Source organism: Canis lupus, chromosome 32 (assembly GCF_048164855.1).
Source record: "Canis lupus baileyi chromosome 32, mCanLup2.hap1, whole genome shotgun sequence".
Classification (NCBI taxonomy): domain Eukaryota; kingdom Metazoa; phylum Chordata; class Mammalia; order Carnivora; family Canidae; genus Canis; species Canis lupus.
In genome coordinates, this window is record NC_132869.1 from 38,004,112 (window position 1) to 38,023,296 (window position 19,185).

General features: G+C 43.5%; 2 protein-coding genes across 7 annotated transcripts in view; one reads left to right on the forward strand and one right to left on the reverse strand.

Annotated features, from left to right (window-relative positions):
• Positions 1-1,181: 1,181 nt before the first annotated feature.
• THAP10 (THAP domain containing 10) lies at positions 1,182-12,186 on the reverse strand. The gene is made up of 3 exons (XM_072809454.1): positions 11,735-12,186; positions 2,587-2,734; positions 1,182-2,477 (listed from the first exon to the last, which is right to left on the reverse strand). Exons 1-3 carry the CDS (start codon positions 12,146-12,148, stop codon positions 2,281-2,283), a joined length of 759 nt encoding a protein of 252 aa, XP_072665555.1. The 5' UTR covers positions 12,149-12,186; the 3' UTR covers positions 1,182-2,280.
• Positions 12,187-12,361: 175 nt separating this feature from the next.
• LRRC49 (leucine rich repeat containing 49) overlaps positions 12,362-19,185 on the forward strand; it is a 158,711-nt gene continuing 151,887 nt past the window's right edge. Inside the window, exons 1-3 of one of the 6 annotated variants that reach the window (XM_072809446.1) lie at positions 12,362-12,775; positions 13,525-13,581; positions 16,255-16,342. In XM_072809446.1, the coding sequence (XP_072665547.1) occupies positions 12,728-12,775; positions 13,525-13,581; positions 16,255-16,342 (193 nt within the window). In that variant the 5' untranslated portion in view covers positions 12,362-12,727. The remainder of the gene's footprint in view (positions 12,776-13,524; positions 13,582-16,254; positions 16,343-19,185) is intronic. The other 5 variants (XM_072809449.1, XM_072809444.1, XM_072809447.1 and 2 more) reach the window with 5 other exon arrangements.

Here is a 19,185-nt window from a genome sequence, read left to right on the forward strand (position 1 = left end):
GACAGCAAATGCCTTACATGGTCTGGTCCTGTATACCACTCCAATCTCACCTAGTTCATGATCTCCAGCCACCTGAGCCTCGTTGTTCCTCAAATACCAGAGCGCCTGCTATTTCTATTATGTGGAATGCTGCTCTTTCTGATCATCTAGGTCTCTGGTCAATTATTGTATCTTCAGAGAGGGTTTTCCTGATTATCCTACCAAGAAGAGCCAACCCTCTTCCCAATCCCAATTATGTCCTAACATCTTACTCTGCCTTGTTTTCGTCATAGCACTAATCACTGTCTAAAATTATTCACTCATTTCCTTGTATATTGTCTGGCTCCCCTCCAAAGGTAACCACCAAGAGGTCAGGAGCTTTGTCTTGCTCACCAATGTATCCTTGGTGTCTAGAATAGTTATCTGGCACAGAGTAGGTTTAATAAACACTTATTAAATGAACAAATGAAAAATAATATGGTAGGTGTTGAGGTATATCGCATTTTTTTCCCATTAAACCCATGTGGCAACAAAAGAAATGAAGATAACTGAAAATATGCAAAAAGTAATCAGTATCATATAAACTATAAATCCCTCATATTTAACTTTTTAAAAAAGATTTATTTATTCATGAGACACACAGAGAGAGAGAGAGAGAGGCAGAGACACAGGTAGAGGGAAAAGCAGGCTCCATCCAGGAAGCCTGATGTGGGACTCGATCCCAGGACTCCAGGATCACGCCCTGGGCTGAAGGCGGCGCTAAACCGCTGAGCCAGCCGGGCTGCCCCCTCATATTTAATTTTTTAAAAACCAGTATTTCATTTTACTTTAGGACAGTGAAACATTGTACATTATAAAATTATGTGAGTCAACAAACCAAACAAATTCTCAATTGGTAAGAGGAAAAAAACCCTAACTGAATAGAAAGAAACAGAAAAAAGTAAGGAAGGAAAGAAGGGAAGAAGGGAAGGAAGAGAAGTTATGGCTGTCAAAGTTGTTTAACATATAGAAATGAAGTAAACTTATGGCAGTGAAATTTGGAGATAAAGGGCATATAACATTCATTATAACTTGAGTTAAGGCAATAGGCTGTTTAAGAACTCAAGAGACAATAGGTACTTACTGATAGTATTTAGCTTCAGAAGATTTATATACTTAAAAATACTGTTATGTGTTTACATAATCATTGTTCAGGCTCACACTTTTATTAATATTTTATTTTATTATTCTTTTTATTAAAATTACACTGTTCAAATTAAGTCACACATGAAATTAGGAAGAAAATCACTTTGGTATATTATTTAAACCTTCTAGAATAAAATGCATGCAAGTTCTTCCAATCATGCACAACTAACAAGATGAGGTACAAAATGGACATTTATTTTTATTCTCAATAGAAGATCAGAGTTATAATAAGTTTCTCAGAAACCATTGTAACAAATTACTTCATGGTACAGAGTTGCCATAGAAATTTTCCTGGTGAATGGCAGGTGGGACAGCTGTTTCACATGCTTATTTCCCAAATGTAGAATTCAACAGAAAGGTATTAATAGAGGAAAACTTAATTCTTGAAAAGGAATATGTTAGAAATATAATACTTTCTTTTTCCATGTCAATAATTTCAATCTAAATTAATCAAGCTAATTGGTTTGTTGTAATAGGAACCAATGCAAATAGATTTCATTAATAATGCAATCCAAGTATATGAAACTCTATCTCTATTTAAATTAATTCCCTTTGAAAATTTTCTGTAAGAGCCATAACTTCACCAGAAATGCTCACAAGGACCGATTCACAGATCCAACAGTATTACAAATGGACAAACTAATAAATATACAACATAAAAAAGTAATAATCAAGGATGAGTCTCCTGGCTCCCAAATCATTTAATAGTATCAGACTTGGCTGTGATTACTATTATCTTCAAATTATTTAGGATAGTGACCTTCTAACTTGTGAATGTCAAATAAGTCCCATATGAATGCTGCTTCTGCATTAAGCTTAAATATTCAGTGCTTAATCTTGATCTGGAAATGCTGCTACCGTGGTTTTGTTTTATAACTTGATATCCACCAAACGGATAAAAAGAAAAAAGAAACGAGGTGAAAGTGGGAGGTGGGGAGGTTTGTGGGCAGGATAATCTTCATGATCTTGGCAGGTGGGCATATTTTTGCCTTAGAGCTAAACACATTTTGCTGATATTCAAGTATCCCAAAGTGAAAGATTTACAAGGGCAAAGAAATAATTATGTGAGCGAAGATTTGAAAATCTATAGCACATCAAGTCATTTGAGTTGCATTTTTAGCAAGACTCTTCTTTCACTTGCACTGCTATGTAGGACAAATCGCTCTGCTCACTCTTGACATCCCAATCTGCATCTGGGTCTGAGTCACTGGAGTAGATGTCAAAGAGAGAGCTCCTCCTAGGCTGCAATCCGTCAGTCTGAGTAGTGGCATTACACAGTTGTGTTCCAAACACTTTCACTTTGGCCTGAATACCTGAAAGAGAAAAAACACAACTCCCTGTGAATTACATTTTGCTTGTCATTTATCTTTCATGTACAAAAGACAAATTCAATTATCAATCAGTTGAAGAGTCAAAACATACCAACACTCCGGTGAGGGGGCCTTTTCAGAGACAACTGTGTACTTTTATGCACTGGGCCTTCTTCACAGTGAGTAGGTACTGAAGTGACACTATAAGATAGATTATTAGCAGGGACTTGTGTTTGTTTAACTTCATTTTCACATGTAATCTAAAAATATAAACCAGAGGAGAACTATATTAAAGGCAAGCCTGACTAGTGCGGTTTTATCTTTCAAAAGTGAGTTGTAAAAGAGTATAAACAATAGTTTTCAAGGTCACATATTAGGAAGACTGGAGTTTGGACCCAGGCAAGCTGGCTCCAAAGTCCAAGTTCTTAAGAACACTGCCATGCTGTTTTTTTTTTTTTTTTACTATATGCAAATCACAAATTGCTAAGTGCTAAGTGCTAATTCTCTGGCTAAAGTGTAAAGTTGGTTAAAAGGAAATCTGTTATTATTTGCTTACAACTCATTATTTTCCCCTAAATCAATACTATTAGCATTAAGTTATTGGATATCATAGCAGTAGCATTATTCTAGAAAACCTAATATAGGCTACTAAGACCCAGCTTAAAGAAACTTTGTGAAAAACTTTTGTGAAGAGTCCCTTTGTAACAGGAATAATTATACCTAATCCTACTGAGGATTCGTGTTTATAAAATTATGACCTATTTCCACTGGCTGTAACTACTTCTAAGCCAAGCATTATGAAAGTCTAGAATAAGGACATATTTCTTTACAAAACAATTTATTCCTGAAAAAACAAATGGCATTTTAGAAATTGAATCAGGCTTTAAAAAATAACTTGTTTCCATTAGAACAAAGATACCTTTTATCACTAAGAAAAATTTGCATCATACAGAGAAGCAAAAATAAACTAAAATTTGCCCATAATCTCTTTATTCATAGCTAATAACCTTGTATTTTGGAACTTTTTTGGTCTTTTCTATGTGTTTTGTTTTTTTATTGGGATCATCTGTTGTATAGTTTTGTTTTTTCTCTAATATATCATGTTTTGGGGCACCTGGGTGGCTCAGTTGGTTAGGCACCTGCCTTCAGCTCAGGTCATGACCTGGCTTTCTGCTCAGCCTACTTCTCCCTCTCCTCCAGATCCCCCTGCTTGTGCTCTCCTTCTCTCCATCAAATAAATAAATAAAATCTTAAAAATATATGTTTCTATGCTATTCAATATTCTACATAATTTTTATCGCTGCTTACAATCTTTTGTACAGATATACTGTAACTGATTAAAACAATCTATATTGGAAATCTTTAGACATAAATCTTTTGTGCACATATCTGATTATTACTTCTTTTTTTTTTTTTTTAAAGATTTATTTGAGAGAGCTAGATACAGCAAGCAAGCAAGTGAGCACTGAGTGAGGGGAGCAACAGAGGGAAAGGGAGAAGCAGACTCTCCACTGAGCAGGGAGCCTGATGTGGGGCTTGATCCTAGGACCCTGGGGGTCATGACCTGAGCCAAAAGCAGACACTTACCCAACTGAGCTACCTGGGTACCTCAATTATTACTTTGTCACATTAACAGAATTTCCAAATTGTATTTATCAACTGGAACATAAGCCAAAATAAAATATTTGAAATGAGGCAGAGAGAGATAAAAGTTTGGAAAATATAGAAAAGGTGACAAGACAAAGTAGGGAAGATGAAAAAGTATTATATATGATATTAATTGTAGTACCAGAAGAAAAGAGAGAAAATGATATAGAAGCACTATTTGAATAATATCTGAAAACTCACCAAAATGGATAGAAGACATTAAGATATGGTTTCACAAAAGCACTATTTGTATTTATCGAAGTAAAAACAAAGGAAGCCATACCTATGCACTTTACAGTAAAACAGAGAAAAAATTAGAAGCAGTCGCAGGAAAAAGGTAACATTTTCTTCAAAGGGGCAACCATAGGAGGATAATGCCAAAACTCTAAGGATACAGAAAGACTGAAAATAAAAGGATATAAAAAGATGTACTATGCCAACACTAACCTAAAGAAAGCTGATGTTGCTATGTTAGCACTACATAATACAAAAATTGTTAGAAGATCAAATATGTAAACTCAAAATCAGAGTGGTAGATTTTTAACATGCCTCTCCCAGTATTACTTAATACAGTTAAGTAGACAAAATTCCATAAGGATAGAACATCTAAACATGATTTTTTTTAAACATGATTAATAGACACATATGGATCACTGTACTCAACTGCAGAACATTCACCTCAAGTGCATATGGAATATTTACAAAAACTGACCTATGTTTTGCCTAATACAAATTTCAATACATTTCAAAGGATTAAATTCATATGCTGTATATTCTCTGGCTAAAGTGTAAATGACCTAGAAATCTACAACAAAAATAGAACTACAAAATGCCTGTAGGTTTGGTAATTTAAAAATCTACTTCTAAATAACCCAAGATAAAAGAAATTTACAGTGAAAATAAAAAGGTATTTTAAGCTAAATAATAATATTCTGTATCAAAAACTTGTGCAACAGTTGATGCCATGCTTACAAGGGAATTTATAGTCTTATATACATAGAAGAGTATAAAAAATAAGGCTTAATTTAGATTGAGATTATTAACATCACATAAAAAACTATTCCACAAAATATTTCTAATATATTCTCATTTCAGGAGTCAATTTTTACTCTATTAATACCACTCTAGGGAATTCTACAATTAGGAAATAAGCATGTGAAACTCAGATGCCCCTTTGACCATTTATATGAAAATTATGAGCCCCATGATCCAATCTAACTTGTTAAGAAGTTAAAAGAGAACAGTAAATAAAAATTTTAAAAATAGAGGATCCAAGAGTGAATTGTAATGTAAACTATGGACTTTGGATGATAGTGATATGTCAGTGTAGGTTCGTCAGTTCCTTTCTTTTTTTTTTTTTTCCGTCAGTTCTAACAAATGTACCACTCTGGTGGGGATCATGATATTGGAGGTACCTATGTATGTGTGGGGGCAGTAGGAATATGGGAAATTTCTCTCTAGTCACCTCAATTTTGCTGTGAACCTAAAAGTAAACAAAATGAAGTCTTACAAAAATAATTTGAAAATACTGGAAAAGTAAAAAAAAATTTAAGCAGCTGGGCAAAAATGGAAGTATTTGGTAATTCAATGTTTTGTCTTCACATAAGTAGGTTATTTTTAAGATTTTTTTGCATGAATATGTACAGATATCTTTGAGTGAAGTTTTTACTTTTTAACAAGTTTAATGGAAAAACAGATATGAAAAGATCTCTATTAATCACTTACCTCAGTAATATATAAATCTAACCTATCAACTAAAAAATCAAAGTTGAAGAAATAAGTACAGAGAAGGATGAATGATAGAAAATAATGGAAAAAAAATACCAGAGAGAAGACAACATGGCAGTTTATTCTTTGAAAAGACTAATAAAAATCGATAAACACCTAGTGAAGCAGATCCAAAACATAATAGAATGTTTTAAACATTAAACAGAAAGATACTGGTAAGTTGGTCTACATTTTTTTTTTTTTAAACAGGGATGGGCTTTTTTAAGATTTATTTATTCATTCAGAGAGAGTGAGAGAGAGGCAGAGACACAGGCAGAGGGAGAAGCAGACACATGCAGGGAGCCCGATGTGGGACTTGGTCCCGGGCCTCCAGGATCACTCCCGGGGCTGCAGGTGGCACTAAACCGCTGCACCACCGGGGCTGCGCTAAGTTGGTCTACATTAAAATTAAGAATTTCAGTACATCAAAAGACACTATTAAGAGTGAAGAGGCAAGCCACACTGGGAGAAGAGATTTGAAACATATTTAACTGACCAATTTATTAAGAGCCCCAAATCGACAAGAGTAAGGTAATCTACTATAAGAAAGGGCATATCACCAAAGAGGCTATCCACATGTTCAATTAACATTTGAAAAAGTGTTCCCTTACTAATTTCATTTACAAAATGGGAAATGCAAAGTAAACCACCAGTACACCTTGCAGAAGGACTCGAATGTGAAAGTCTGAAAAACCAAGTGAAGGCAAGAATGAGGAAAAATGTAAACTCTCATATGCTGCTGATAAAGTGTGGATTGGTACCACTATTTTAAAAAAATACTTGGGAGTAATTTATTGAAGTTCAACATAATACTATGTCCCAGCAACTCTAAGTATATACATCAGAAATGTGTGCACATATAAAAAAAAGTGCACATGTTCAAAAATGCTCATAGCAGCATTACTTATAGTTGCCCCCAAATGGTTACAACCCAAGTGTCCAAGTAGAGTAGAACAGATAAAAAATTTTTTTGGCATATTCATACAATGGACTGCTATATAATAATGAAAACAAATTACTGTTATATGCAACAATAGGGATGAATTCACACATATAATGTTGATCAAAGAAGCCAGATGCAAGAATGCCTACATAAGGATTCCAATTTATGAAGCTACAAAAAAAAAAAAAAAAAAAAAAAAAAAGGCAAACTTGGTTTCTTTGAGGAGGAGAGAAGGCTGCACCTCAGGTGATATAGGGGCCTTTGGGTTGCTAGCAATGATCTATTTCTTTGAGTTATCTTAGTGGTTATACTTGTTCAGTCTGTGACAATGACAATATTTGTGCGCTTTCCTGCATATTTGTTACACTTCAGTTAAACAGCTTAAAAAATACATTTGGATTAAAAAAACAAGAATGCAAAATTAACACTTATGGAAAATAATAATCATAGTCTCATGAAGCAAAATATTGATAGTGTACAGTGCTCCTGAGAGCCCCCTTTCTCCTCAGAGTCCCTAATCTTTTCTCAAGCTCCATACAGATACAGAACATTCAGTTATATTTATCTACATATAGCATCAAATACCCAAAACAATACAATAACAGCTCCTCAATAACCTGGAAATTTGATTTTTAGTCAGCTGGTCCTGGAATTGGAAAAAGAGTGAATGGGGGAAGGAACCAGAGGTGGTGCAAACAAACTGTCTTAGCAATGTTACTAGGGTTCTCAATTCAGACCTGGCTAAAAGTGTACTGCTATCAACTCTAAACTCTTTTTAACCTTGTATATTTTTAAAGTAACTAGTAATAAAACTAACACGGTTTCCTAATAACTCTATCGTAATATGGATTATTAGAAATGATGGCTGGATATACACGCTAATTGGAAAACAGGTTTGGTGTGTACTCTGGATTTCCTCAACGCTAGCCTTTGCTACAAAATCTTTGTTTCACTAGCGTGGCTTTTCTTCTCCCAAGTTTTGGTTAGGTGGTATAATGTTGAGGAAGAGAAGCAGTGTAAGGGTGTGCATGGCATGTTTAATGTTCCTATCTTTTACTACATGTTTGCATCATGTATTTATAGATGTACCTATATGTGCTTAGGTAAGGGCTGGGTAAGCAGTGATAGTGGATAAAGTAAGATAAGAGGCAGATGTCTTGACTGGTTACAGCTTGGTGAGAAGGGTAACTGGCAGAGAACTGAAGACTATTACAGTGCAATAAAGTGTTCTTCAAATCACATAATCACTCCACAAATATTTAACGAATTCCTAAAGTTTGCAAAATATTGTCTAGATACTGCCAATACAATAATGAACATGTCAGACAGGATCCCTGCTCTCATGGAGCTTACATTCTAACGTGAAGACAAACATTAAGCAAACTACACAATTATTTCATGACAACTGTGCTGTTATTGAAGTATATGTGCTATCGAAGCATATGAAAAATATGAAGAATGGAAGTATTTATTTAGGGGATCAAAGGGGAAGGATGTTTGAATCGATTTTTAAATAATAAGACTTAATTGATGATGATAGGGTACGGGAGGGGCATAATTCCAGGGTATTACATGAAACAAATGAAGTGAAGGCTTGTTGGTAGGAAGGAATACAGCATGTTCAAAAGCCACAAAGATCAGCATGACTGGGGTATGCCGAGCAACAAGGACAGCGGCCTTGGATAGGACTGGTATGGTAGGCAGGACAGAAAGCACCCAAGGACTTGCAGACTGTGTTAATAATTTTGCTCTTTATTCTAGTAACTTCAGGATGCCTTAGAACAGTCTTAAAACACCTACTCCATCCAATGTAGGAAGCAGGCTGGTATTGCAGAAAACGTTTTGGTCTGGCAATTGGACCTAGAGCAAATATTACAGGCTCGTGAAGGAAATTATTACTCTCTTGGATTGGCATCCCTGTCTATACAGTGAGTTTGGACTAGATGAGCCCTTAGTTTCCCTTCAGCTCTAAAATTCTACCAATGCATCTGAATATTTAAAGCAGTTACAGATCACTTGACTTCTTGGTGAACTCATCTCTAGGAATGAACATACTTTAGATCCAATTAAGAGTCATAATTTAATCGAGGTATTGGTGATAAGGCTGAAGTCTGATTATCTCAAAGAAGGCTGGGAAGTCTTAAGATGGGAAGTGGGGAAGAAGAGAACAGCGACCAGATGCAAAGTCTAGTCAATGGATTAGTAAAGTAGAAGAGGGCAAGGTGAGAAAATTCAGCTCACTGAGACGATTTAACTTAGAGAAAGCTAGTCAAGAGAAAGTTTAGGAGTGGGAAGGAACCGTTATCAGCAAGCTCCATCTTCATCCGGAGCTCGGCATCCTCCTTCCCTCACCATTTCCGCTTAGGTAACATATTATGCACAAACAGTTCCATCCAAGTACACCTTTCCCTGAGATTTGCTCAAATGGAACCCTTTCTATTTAAAAAGTCTGCAGCAGGGGCACCTGGGTGGCTCAGGTCGTGATCCCAGGGTCCTGGAATCGAGTCCTGCGTAGGGCTCCCTGTAGGGAGCCTACTTCTCCCTCTGCCTCTGTCTCTCCCTCCCTCTCTGTCTCTCATGAATAAATAGATAAAATTGTAAAAAAAAAAAAAAAAAAAAAGTCTGCAGCAGACTGTGAAAGCGACTCTATAACCTAAAGGAGAGTGTGTGTTTGCCTGAGTTTGGGGGAGAAGGAGGTACAAGAAGTCTAATTCCACTGTGTTCTTGCTAAGTAGGGCCTGGGGATCCCCGCTACAGCACCCGCCTAGTCTCACGATGGGAGCAGAACGCTTGGAGGTAGGATGACCTTCCCCAGGTGACACGAGTGGCAGAGCCGAAACACAGTGTGGGGGGGCCCCTCACCTGTGCAGGCGCAGCCCTCCTCCGGGCCTGGGCACCGCGGGCTCCCTCACCTGTGCGGGCGCAGCCCTCCTCCGGGCCTGGGCACCGCGGGCTCCCTCACCTGTGCGGGCGCAGCCCTCCTCCGGGCCTGGGCACCGCGGGCTCCCTCACCTGTGCGGGCGCAGCCCTCCTCCGGGCCTGGGCACCGCGGGCTCCCTCACCTGTGCGGGCGCAGCCCTCCTTCGGCCCCGGGCACCGCGGGCTCCCTCACCTGTGCGGGCGCAGCCCTCCTCCGGGCCTGGGCACCGCGGGCTCCCTCACCTGTGCGGGCGCAGCCCTCCTTCGGCCCCGGGCACCGCGGGCTCCCTCACCTGTGCGGGCGCAGCCCTCCTCCGGGCCTGGGCACCGCGGGCTCCCTCACCTGTGCGGGCGCAGCCCTCCTTCGGCCCCGGGCACCGCGGGCTCCCTCACCTGTGCGGGCGCAGCCCTCCTCCGGGCCTGGGCACCGCGGGCTCCCTCACCTGTGCGGGCGCAGCCCTCCTCCGGGCCTGGGCACCGCGGGCTCCCTCACCTGTGCGGGCGCAGCCCTCCTCCGGCCCCGGGCACCGCGGGGTCCCTCACCTGCGCGGGCGCAGCCCTCCTTTGGCCCCGGGCACCGCGGGCTCTCTCACCTGTGCGGGCGCAGCCCTCCTCCGGGCCTGGGCACCGCGGGCTCCCTCACCTGTGCGGGCGCAGCCCTCCTCCGGGCCTGGGCACCGCGGGCTCCCTCACCTGTGCGGGCGCAGCCCTCCTCCGGGCCTGGGCACCGCGGGCTCCCTCACCTGTGCGGGCGCAGCCCTCCTCCGGGCCTGGGCACCGCGGGCTCCCTCACCTGTGCGGGCGCAGCCCTCCTTCGGCCCCGGGCACCGCGGGCTCCCTCACCTGTGCGGGCGCAGCCCTCCTCCGGGCCTGGGCACCGCGGGCTCCCTCACCTGTGCGGGCGCAGCCCTCCTTCGGCCCCGGGCACCGCGGGCTCCCTCACCTGTGCGGGCGCAGCCCTCCTCCGGGCCTGGGCACCGCGGGCTCCCTCACCTGTGCGGGCGCAGCCCTCCTTCGGCCCCGGGCACCGCGGGCTCCCTCACCTGTGCGGGCGCAGCCCTCCTCCGGGCCTGGGCACCGCGGGCTCCCTCACCTGTGCGGGCGCAGCCCTCCTTCGGCCCCGGGCACCGCGGGCTCCCTCACCTGTGCGGGCGCAGCCCTCCTCCGGGCCTGGGCACCGCGGGCTCCCTCACCTGTGCGGGCGCAGCCCTCCTTCGGCCCCGGGCACCGCGGGCTCCCTCACCTGTGCGGGCGCAGCCCTCCTCCGGGCCTGGGCACCGCGGGCTCCCTCACCTGTGCGGGCGCAGCCCTCCTCCGGGCCTGGGCACCGCGGGCTCCCTCACCTGTGCGGGCGCAGCCCTCCTCCGGCCCCGGGCACCGCGGGGTCCCTCACCTGCGCGGGCGCAGCCCTCCTTTGGCCCCGGGCACCGCGGGCTCTCTCACCTGTGCGGGCGCAGCCCTCCTCCGGGCCTGGGCACCGCGGGCTCCCTCACCTGTGCGGGCGCAGCCCTCCTCCGGGCCTGGGCACCGCGGGGTCCCTCACCTGTGCAGGCGCAGCCCTCCTCCGGGCCTGGGCACCGCGGGCTCCCTCACCTGTGCGGGCGCAGCCCTCCTCCGGGCCTGGGCACCGCGGGCTCCCTCACCTGTGCGGGCGCAGCCCTCCTCCGGGCCTGGGCACCGCGGGCTCCCTCACCTGTGCGGGCGCAGCCCTCCTCCGGGCCTGGGAACCGCGGGCTCCCTCACCTGTGCGGGCGCAGCCCTCCTCCGGGCCTGGGCACCGTGGGGTCCCTCACCTGTGCGGGCGCAGCCCTCCTTCGGCCCCGGGCACCGCGGGCTCCCTCACCTGTGCAGGTGCAGCCCTCCTCCGGGCCTGGGCACCGCGGGCTCCCTCACCTGTGCGGGCGCAGCCCTCCTCCGGGCCTGGGAACCGTGGGGTCCCTCACCTGTGCGGGCGCGGCCCTCGTCCGGCCCCGGGGCCCCTCACCTGTGCGGGCGCGGCCCTCCTCCGGGCCCCGGGCCGCGCGCAGCGGGCTGGGCTCGGGGGCGGGGCGGGCTGGGCCGCGGGGTCCGCCGGGGGCCCCGCCCCCCCTCGGCCGCCGTCGCCCCGGGGCGCTGGGGCGGTCCCCCGGTGCAGGGTGGGCACGGCGCCCGCTACGAGCCTCAGGCGCTGGGAGAAGCGCAGGTTCTTCTGGAGGACCGAGGACACGTCAAAGCAGGCGGGGGCGAAGTGGTCGGAGCAGATGACCGAGCGGTCGTTGCCCCCGTACCAGTCGGCGCGGCGGCCCCGCACGAAGCGGTCCCACAGCAGCCGCACCGCCCGGTCCTTGGGGAAGCGGAACAGCGACTTCCCGCACTTGGTGGTGTTGCCGCAGTGGGCGGCCACGCAGCGGGCGGGCATGGCGGCGCCCCCGGCCCCCGGCCCCCGCGTCCCCGCCGCCCCCGGCCCCCGCGTCCCCGCGTCCCCGCCTCCAGCTCCCGCCACCGGAAGTGCCGAGTCCGAGCCCCGCGGGCACCGCCCCCCGCGCGCCCGCGCTCCCCGAGCCCCGGCGGCGGCGGCGCGCACAGGGATCCAAATTTCGCGCGGGCGGAGCCGAGGCGGGCCGTAAAGGGGAACGGACCGGAAGTGGCGGTTGTCACGGCTACGGACGTGGCCGGCCTCTTCCCCCCATCCCGCCTGCTCCTCCCAGCACTCCCGCTCCGGTTTGTACGAGGCCAGCAAAAGGAGGACGAGGAAGCGCGGCCGCACGGGACACCCCGCGCGCCCCCCCCCTTGCCGGGCGGACAGCACCGGAGGCTCCAGCGAGGAGGAGCGAGGAGCCTCGGGCGCGGCGATTCGGGGAGAGGACCACACCGGAAGTGGCCGTCTCCATGGTAACCCCTGCGCGGTTGCCTGGGAGATGACCCCGGCCGGGGTCGGAGTCTCCGCGGTGTCGCGGCTGGGAGGGCGCATCTAACACATCCCGGGCTGTCTCCTGCCATGATTCCCGGCAAGTACCGCTCTGTCTCTGGCCGGGCTGCGAACAACGTAGGTTGAGCGTCCCGCTTTCCCGCTTTCCCTCCCCCATCCCCCCCCCCCCCCCGTGTGGTCCTTTCCGAGGGGCGTCTTTGTCCTAGTGATGGGCTGCGTTCTGGGGACCAGGGCCGCTGGGGCTCCGCTCCCGCTATTGTCTGGCCGAGGCTGGACCAAGGCCCTGGGGCGGGGGGGGCATGTCGTGTCGTGTGATGGGCACTCGAAGCTCCTCCAGGGCCCTGGCTTCCCAGAAGGTGGAGCTGATGGTCTGCGAAAGGCTGAGAGGTTCATCTCAGTTCTTGTAAGAGGACAATCTCCCACCCCACCCCACCCCCCCTTTATTTATTTATTTTTTAATTAAGAAAAAACAATGTATTATTAATAGGCACTCCACCTCCTTCACCTGTGCCGTTGAGATACTTAGGTAGCCCTGCGATGGGCAAGTGTCAACGACCCCCAGGTGCCAAGGTCGAGGGTTAAGTCGCTCGCAGACATGTTTGGAAGATAAATCCCAGCAAAACCTTTTTTAGATTTCCTCGTCGTGGTTTCATTGTTTTCATCCGATCCTCAGAACAAGCTCCTTTACCACCAACACAGAGCAAGCCTTCTTCTGTGTGTTGGAAGCGTTTGTTGCATCCTCGTTGGTACTGGTTTGGGGGGGGGGGGATGTGTGTGTAAGTCAAGAGCATGTTTTATACTTTGATTTTTTTTTTCTTTTCTTTTTCTTTTTCTTTTCTTTTCTTTTTTTTTTTTTTACATTGCAGGTGAACTGTGGGCTCCACCTGGTTATTCAGACATCATCGCTTCCTGAGAAAAGCAAAGTAAGATACGAGCAGATTCGCATTTAAATCTAAGATCTGTCATTTTATGAGCTACACAAATAGCGTGATGTAAAGAGTAGAGCTAGAACAAATCTTTATTTTCTTTTTTTTTTATGAATTTATTTTTTATTGGCGTTCAGTTTGCCAACATATAGAATAACAACCCAGTGCTCATCCTGTCAAGTGCCCTCCTCAGAGCCTGCCACCCAGTCACCCCCACCCCCTGCCCACCTCCCTTTCCACCACCCCTAGTTCGTTTCCCAGAGTTAGGAGTCTTCCATGTTCTGTCTCCCTTTCTGATGTTTCCCACTCATTTTTTCTCCTTTCCCCTTTATTCCCTTTCACTATTTTTTATTTTTATTTTTTTAAGTTTTTAAATTTATTTATGATAGTCACAGAGAGAGAGAGGCAGAGACACAGGCAGAGGGAGAAGCAGGCTCCATGCACCGGGAGCCCGATGTGGGACCCGATCCCGGGTCTCCAGGATCGCGCCCTGGGCCAAAGGCAGGCGCCAAACTGTTGCGCCACCCAGGGATCCCCTATTTTTTATATTCCCAAAATGAATGAGACCATATAATGTTTGTTCTTCTCCAGTTGACTTATTTCACTCAGCATAATACCCTCCAGGTCCATCCACGTTGAAGCAAATGGTGGGTATTTGTTGTTTCTAATGGAAATCTTTATTTTCTGACCGCATAAAGTGTAAAAGGCGCTTTTAGAAACTCATTCTTATGTCACCAGTTACGAGAGCTGAGGTTTTTTTTTAAATTTTAATTAATTTATTTATTTTTCCATTTAAGCATTTCTTAAGTTAGAATTTTTTTTTTAAGATTTTACTTATTTATTCATGACAGACAGAGAGAGAGAGAGGCAGGGACACAGGCTGAGGGAGAAGCAGGCTCCATGCAGGGAGCCCGGCATGGGACTCCATCCTGGGTCACCAGGATCACACCCCGGGCTGAAGGTGGCGCTAAACAGCTGTGCCACTAGGGCTTCCCTAGAATTCTTTTTGAAATTGATGACACATCATTGTGGAATTAGGAAAGTTTTTTCTTTCTTAGTAGTGGGTGAAATGATGGTATGACTTCCTACTGATGGCATCTTATAATAGATTAAATGTGGTAATTTGGGGGGATGCATCTACACACTCCATTTAAAATCGGGAGAAAATAATAGATTAGCAGTGAAAGTATATTGGGCTCAATGCTATTTAGAAGTGAAGCTATGAACATAAAATTATTCTTTCCCAAATTTGCACACAGTATCCCCTGGCATTTCCATTATTTCTAGCGTTAGATTTGACTTTTGAGATACACGTGTTTTCCTTTCCCTCCTGTCTCAACATCAGCATTCAGACATACTCATCGACCTCTCACAGAACTGTCTGAAGACACAAAACAATTTTACCCACTCCAACCATAACAGTTCAGTTTTTTCCCTAAAAGATTGTTCAGTAGATGTCACTGGGGGAACTCTGAAGTGAAGGACAGAGTTTATCATCAACAGCATGAGGAGGGTAAGGAGGGGCATGAGGAGGACTGATGGAAGGACACCATTAATCAAGGAGGCAGCAGTTGATTACATTATGTATGAAAATAAACTCTTGAAAAATAGACCATTTGATCATCTTGAGTAGGTGGCAATTAGCTAGATTAATTGAAAATATTCTTTATTATAATTGGACATGGATCCCCTCTAGAGCTTTGCTAACTGATTTCACTGGAGAAATCCTGTTTTATCATTATAATGTATTTCTAGGGATTATACACCTTGTCCAAATTCTTTTCAAACCATTTGCTTTCTCTAGCGTGGACATACATTCTGAGAAAATACCATTAGCTCATATAACTCATAAAGGTATAATGCAAATGCAGCTATAATGTTTATAGTATGGAGGAATCAGAATCCTCACAACTCTTTTAAGATAAGTATTTAGGGTTTTTTTAGTGGCTAATCATGAGTGCCTGTTTTGGTTCTGTTTTTCTCAATCCTCCTATCAAGTAATTTAAAATCAATTTACAGAAAAACCCTTCTTAGAAGGTTTAGATATACAATTTTATTATAATTGGACTCTTAAATTCTGATGACAAAAACAGTGATTTTTCTTCAATGGAATTTACTTTTTGTATGGTTTTTGCTTTTGTTTTCTAGAAAATGGTTCTTTTAATCATGTATTTGTGGTGGGGTTGTGGAGGAATTGTAAGTGGTTTGAAGTGTGGTTTCATCTGACCTCATGAAATTGATTCGGTGTGTGTGTGTGTGTGTGTGTGTGTGTGTGAAAAAACTCATGACATAAAATTTGCCATTTTAGCCATTTTATGTTGTACGAATTAGTGGTATTAAATACACTCACAAGAGTGTACAGCCATCATCTCTATGCAGTTCCAGAACTTTGTGTCCCTCAAAAGGAGTCCCTGTACACATTAAAGAATCACTCCCCATTCCCTCTTCCCACCTTCTTTGAAATTCACAAATCTGTTCTCTGTCTCTGTAGATTTTTTTTATTATCGGTATTTCATAGAATCATACACAATGTGCCATTTTGTGTCTGGCTTCTTTCACTCAGCATGTTTTAAAGGTTCATTTCTTTTGTGGCTTGTGTCAGTATTGTACATAATTTTATAATTATCTTCATTATTTGCTGTTAAATTTTTCCCCACATATGTTTTTTAGGTTGAATTCAAGCTAAATAAAGAAACGCCATCATTCTCTGGTCGACTCTTACAACATGATCTTGAAAGAAACTACTCAAGTAGGCAAGGTATTGTCAGCAAGTGGAGATCAGACTTATCTTCTTTCAGTAATATTGTTTAATAAGCTCAACTACCTAAATCCAAATAGACCTGAACTAAAAATGAGATGGTTCTTTATCCAATGGTTCATTAGTCAAATTGGTTTGATATTTATTTGGATCAGAATTGATTTTATATGTACAGCATAGTAGATTATTTCCAATACAGAAAAAGCAGTTGTACTGTAGTTTGAGGGTGGGCTATGTACAACAGAAAGGGAAAGAATCTTCCAAATACTGTCTTAGAACTAGGAAAAGTGGCTAATTAATGAGGGTAAGCCTATGGGAACATATATGTCTAGGAAATAAGGAAACCATGGAAAGAGTGAAAGTCAGGGGTAGAAAAGAAAATCTCTTTTCCTAACTAGTGCATATAACTATATTGTTTTATATCAAAGGCCTTATACTTTGGTGTGCATCACCTGAGATTTTGTTAGAAAGGCAGGTTCTTAGTATTCCCCTTCCTTTTTCTTCTTCCCCTTTTTGATTTTGTAGCTCTTTAGTGGTATTTGGAAATGTGCATTTTAATGCCTTGAGTGATTCTGATGGATGTGGTTTGTGGACCACCTTTTGAAAAACAATGCCTTATATTATCTGGTTGTATTTCTGAAATGTATTTTTCAGTTCAAGGAGAAATTTCCTTTAGCATATCTGAGTTGTCAGTTGGTTGCGAACAACTGCTAGCCATTTGTAATGAGCTAGTGTTAAAAGCACTACAGAATCCTTTTATACTGTACCATCCCTATCTCCTAGGAGTTTGTATGAGAGGGTTGATCTATATAGGTGTGCCCGGATTGTTCATCTCATTACTGCATGAGCATGTGGGCATCTGGAATATTTGGCTAGTTTTTTTGTTTGTTTTGTTACTGCTGGACTTTCCTCTTGGGCCCATCAAATCTGACATGACTTTTCTTTTTCTTATATCCTTCAGTCTCGTCTTAGCCAATTGCCAGATATGGCATCAACCTACCTGCAGTTCCACACTGCAGGAAGCATCTGCTTTGCTCTCTTTGGTTTAGTTCAGTAGATATTTATTCAGTGTGTACTATATGCTAGACACTGTATTAGGAACAGAGTTATAGATATGAACCTGAAAATTCTCAAGTAGGACTTTTTATGTTTGCACTGAAAATTTCCTTCACTTAAAAAAAAATATTCATTGGCAGAGAGAGAGCATAATCAGAGCAAGCAGCAGGCAAAGGGAGAGGGAGAAGCAGGCTCCCTGAGGAGCAGGGAGCATGATATGGGGCTTGATCCCAGGACCCTGGGATCACGACCCGAGCCATAGGCAGGCGCTCAACCAACTGAGCCACCCAGGCATCCCCTCCTTCACATTTTTAATAATAATATCTTGTATTTTGTTTTCTAAGTCATGAGTCAAATTTATATATTTTATGCTATTCTCAAGTTAGAAGAGGAAGTTCTTATACAGATTTCTGGATGACTGGCCAAGGATATTTTTTTAAGTGGTAAGGTATTAGTAGATAGACCATTTGGCGTGTAGTTGGAGTTTTTGTGACTTCTGTACTCATCATTCTATGTGCAAAGGCATAAACCTTTGTAGAAATTATGAGTAGAACTTTATCAGGAAAGTTTGGGAATCTTTATCTAATAAACTAATTAATTATTAACAATTATTCTAATTAATTTCACCCCATTTCCCATTTTTTCAAAATTAATTAAACGTATACAATAGCTCATCAGCATAAATTAATCAATGGTACTGTCAGTCTAAAGGAAAGAAGCTCTGTTTTAGTCTGATAAGTCTAAAACTTGGCATGTAATTTCTTTTGGACTTCTTAGAATATTATTAACAGTTAATCCCTACCTATATCCTTGAGATTTTGTAAGAGTCAGATATTCCAGGGTTATAATAAAATCTCAGTTAATCAGAATTTAATTTATTAAATCCCTTAATTAAGAATTCTAAAATGTATATGTAGAGGGGAAGAGGCAATGTTTCACTCTTAAGATCATGATAAATCAGCAGAAAATCTAGAATTAGTATCTCAAAGATAAGGCTGAGTAGACCATATATAAATGACCATGTTCTGTATCATCCATCCACCCATTTTTCCATCCATCCACTTATCCATCCATTCATCCACGTATCTAGGGTATAGTTCAGAAAGATTCTTCTTGAATATAGACATTATTGAAAGAATGGTCAGAGTTTTAAAAAAGATTTATTTATTTATTTGATAAATAAGGGGGAAGAGGGTGAGAAAATCTCAGGCAGACTCCATGCTGAGCACGGAGTGGGATGCTTAACTGCACCACCCAGTGCCTCTGGTTAGCATTTTCATACTAAAATACAAGACTTTCGTGTTTTTTTTTTTTAACAGAAATAGTATATGCAAAATAGATTTCCACTTAACCTTTAGTAAGTTGGAAAATCAATTAATTAATTTATTGATTTTGGATTCTGCCAGAAATATAGAGTCTAAAATGAGGTCTGGCTCCCAAAGAACTTATGCCTTTAATTGGGAAAACAGGGGCTTAATATCTAGTAAATTAAATAGTGACATATGAAATAACAGAAAATGTTTCAATTAAAATTTTGCCACATAGTAATATGGTTTATATGTAGGGCGAAGCATCCCACAAATATATATGGCAGTTTGATATATAAATATATGTGCATATATGTGGGTATTTATATATCCACATAAATATGTGGATATGTCAATTATAGATCAGTCTAGTTTCCAATCATTTAGAGGATCTTTTTTTGTGTGTTTTAAGGCCTTTCTCCATAGTCATTCTCATTCCTTGCTATTTGTTGTAAGACGTATATCACACTGATGGTGAAA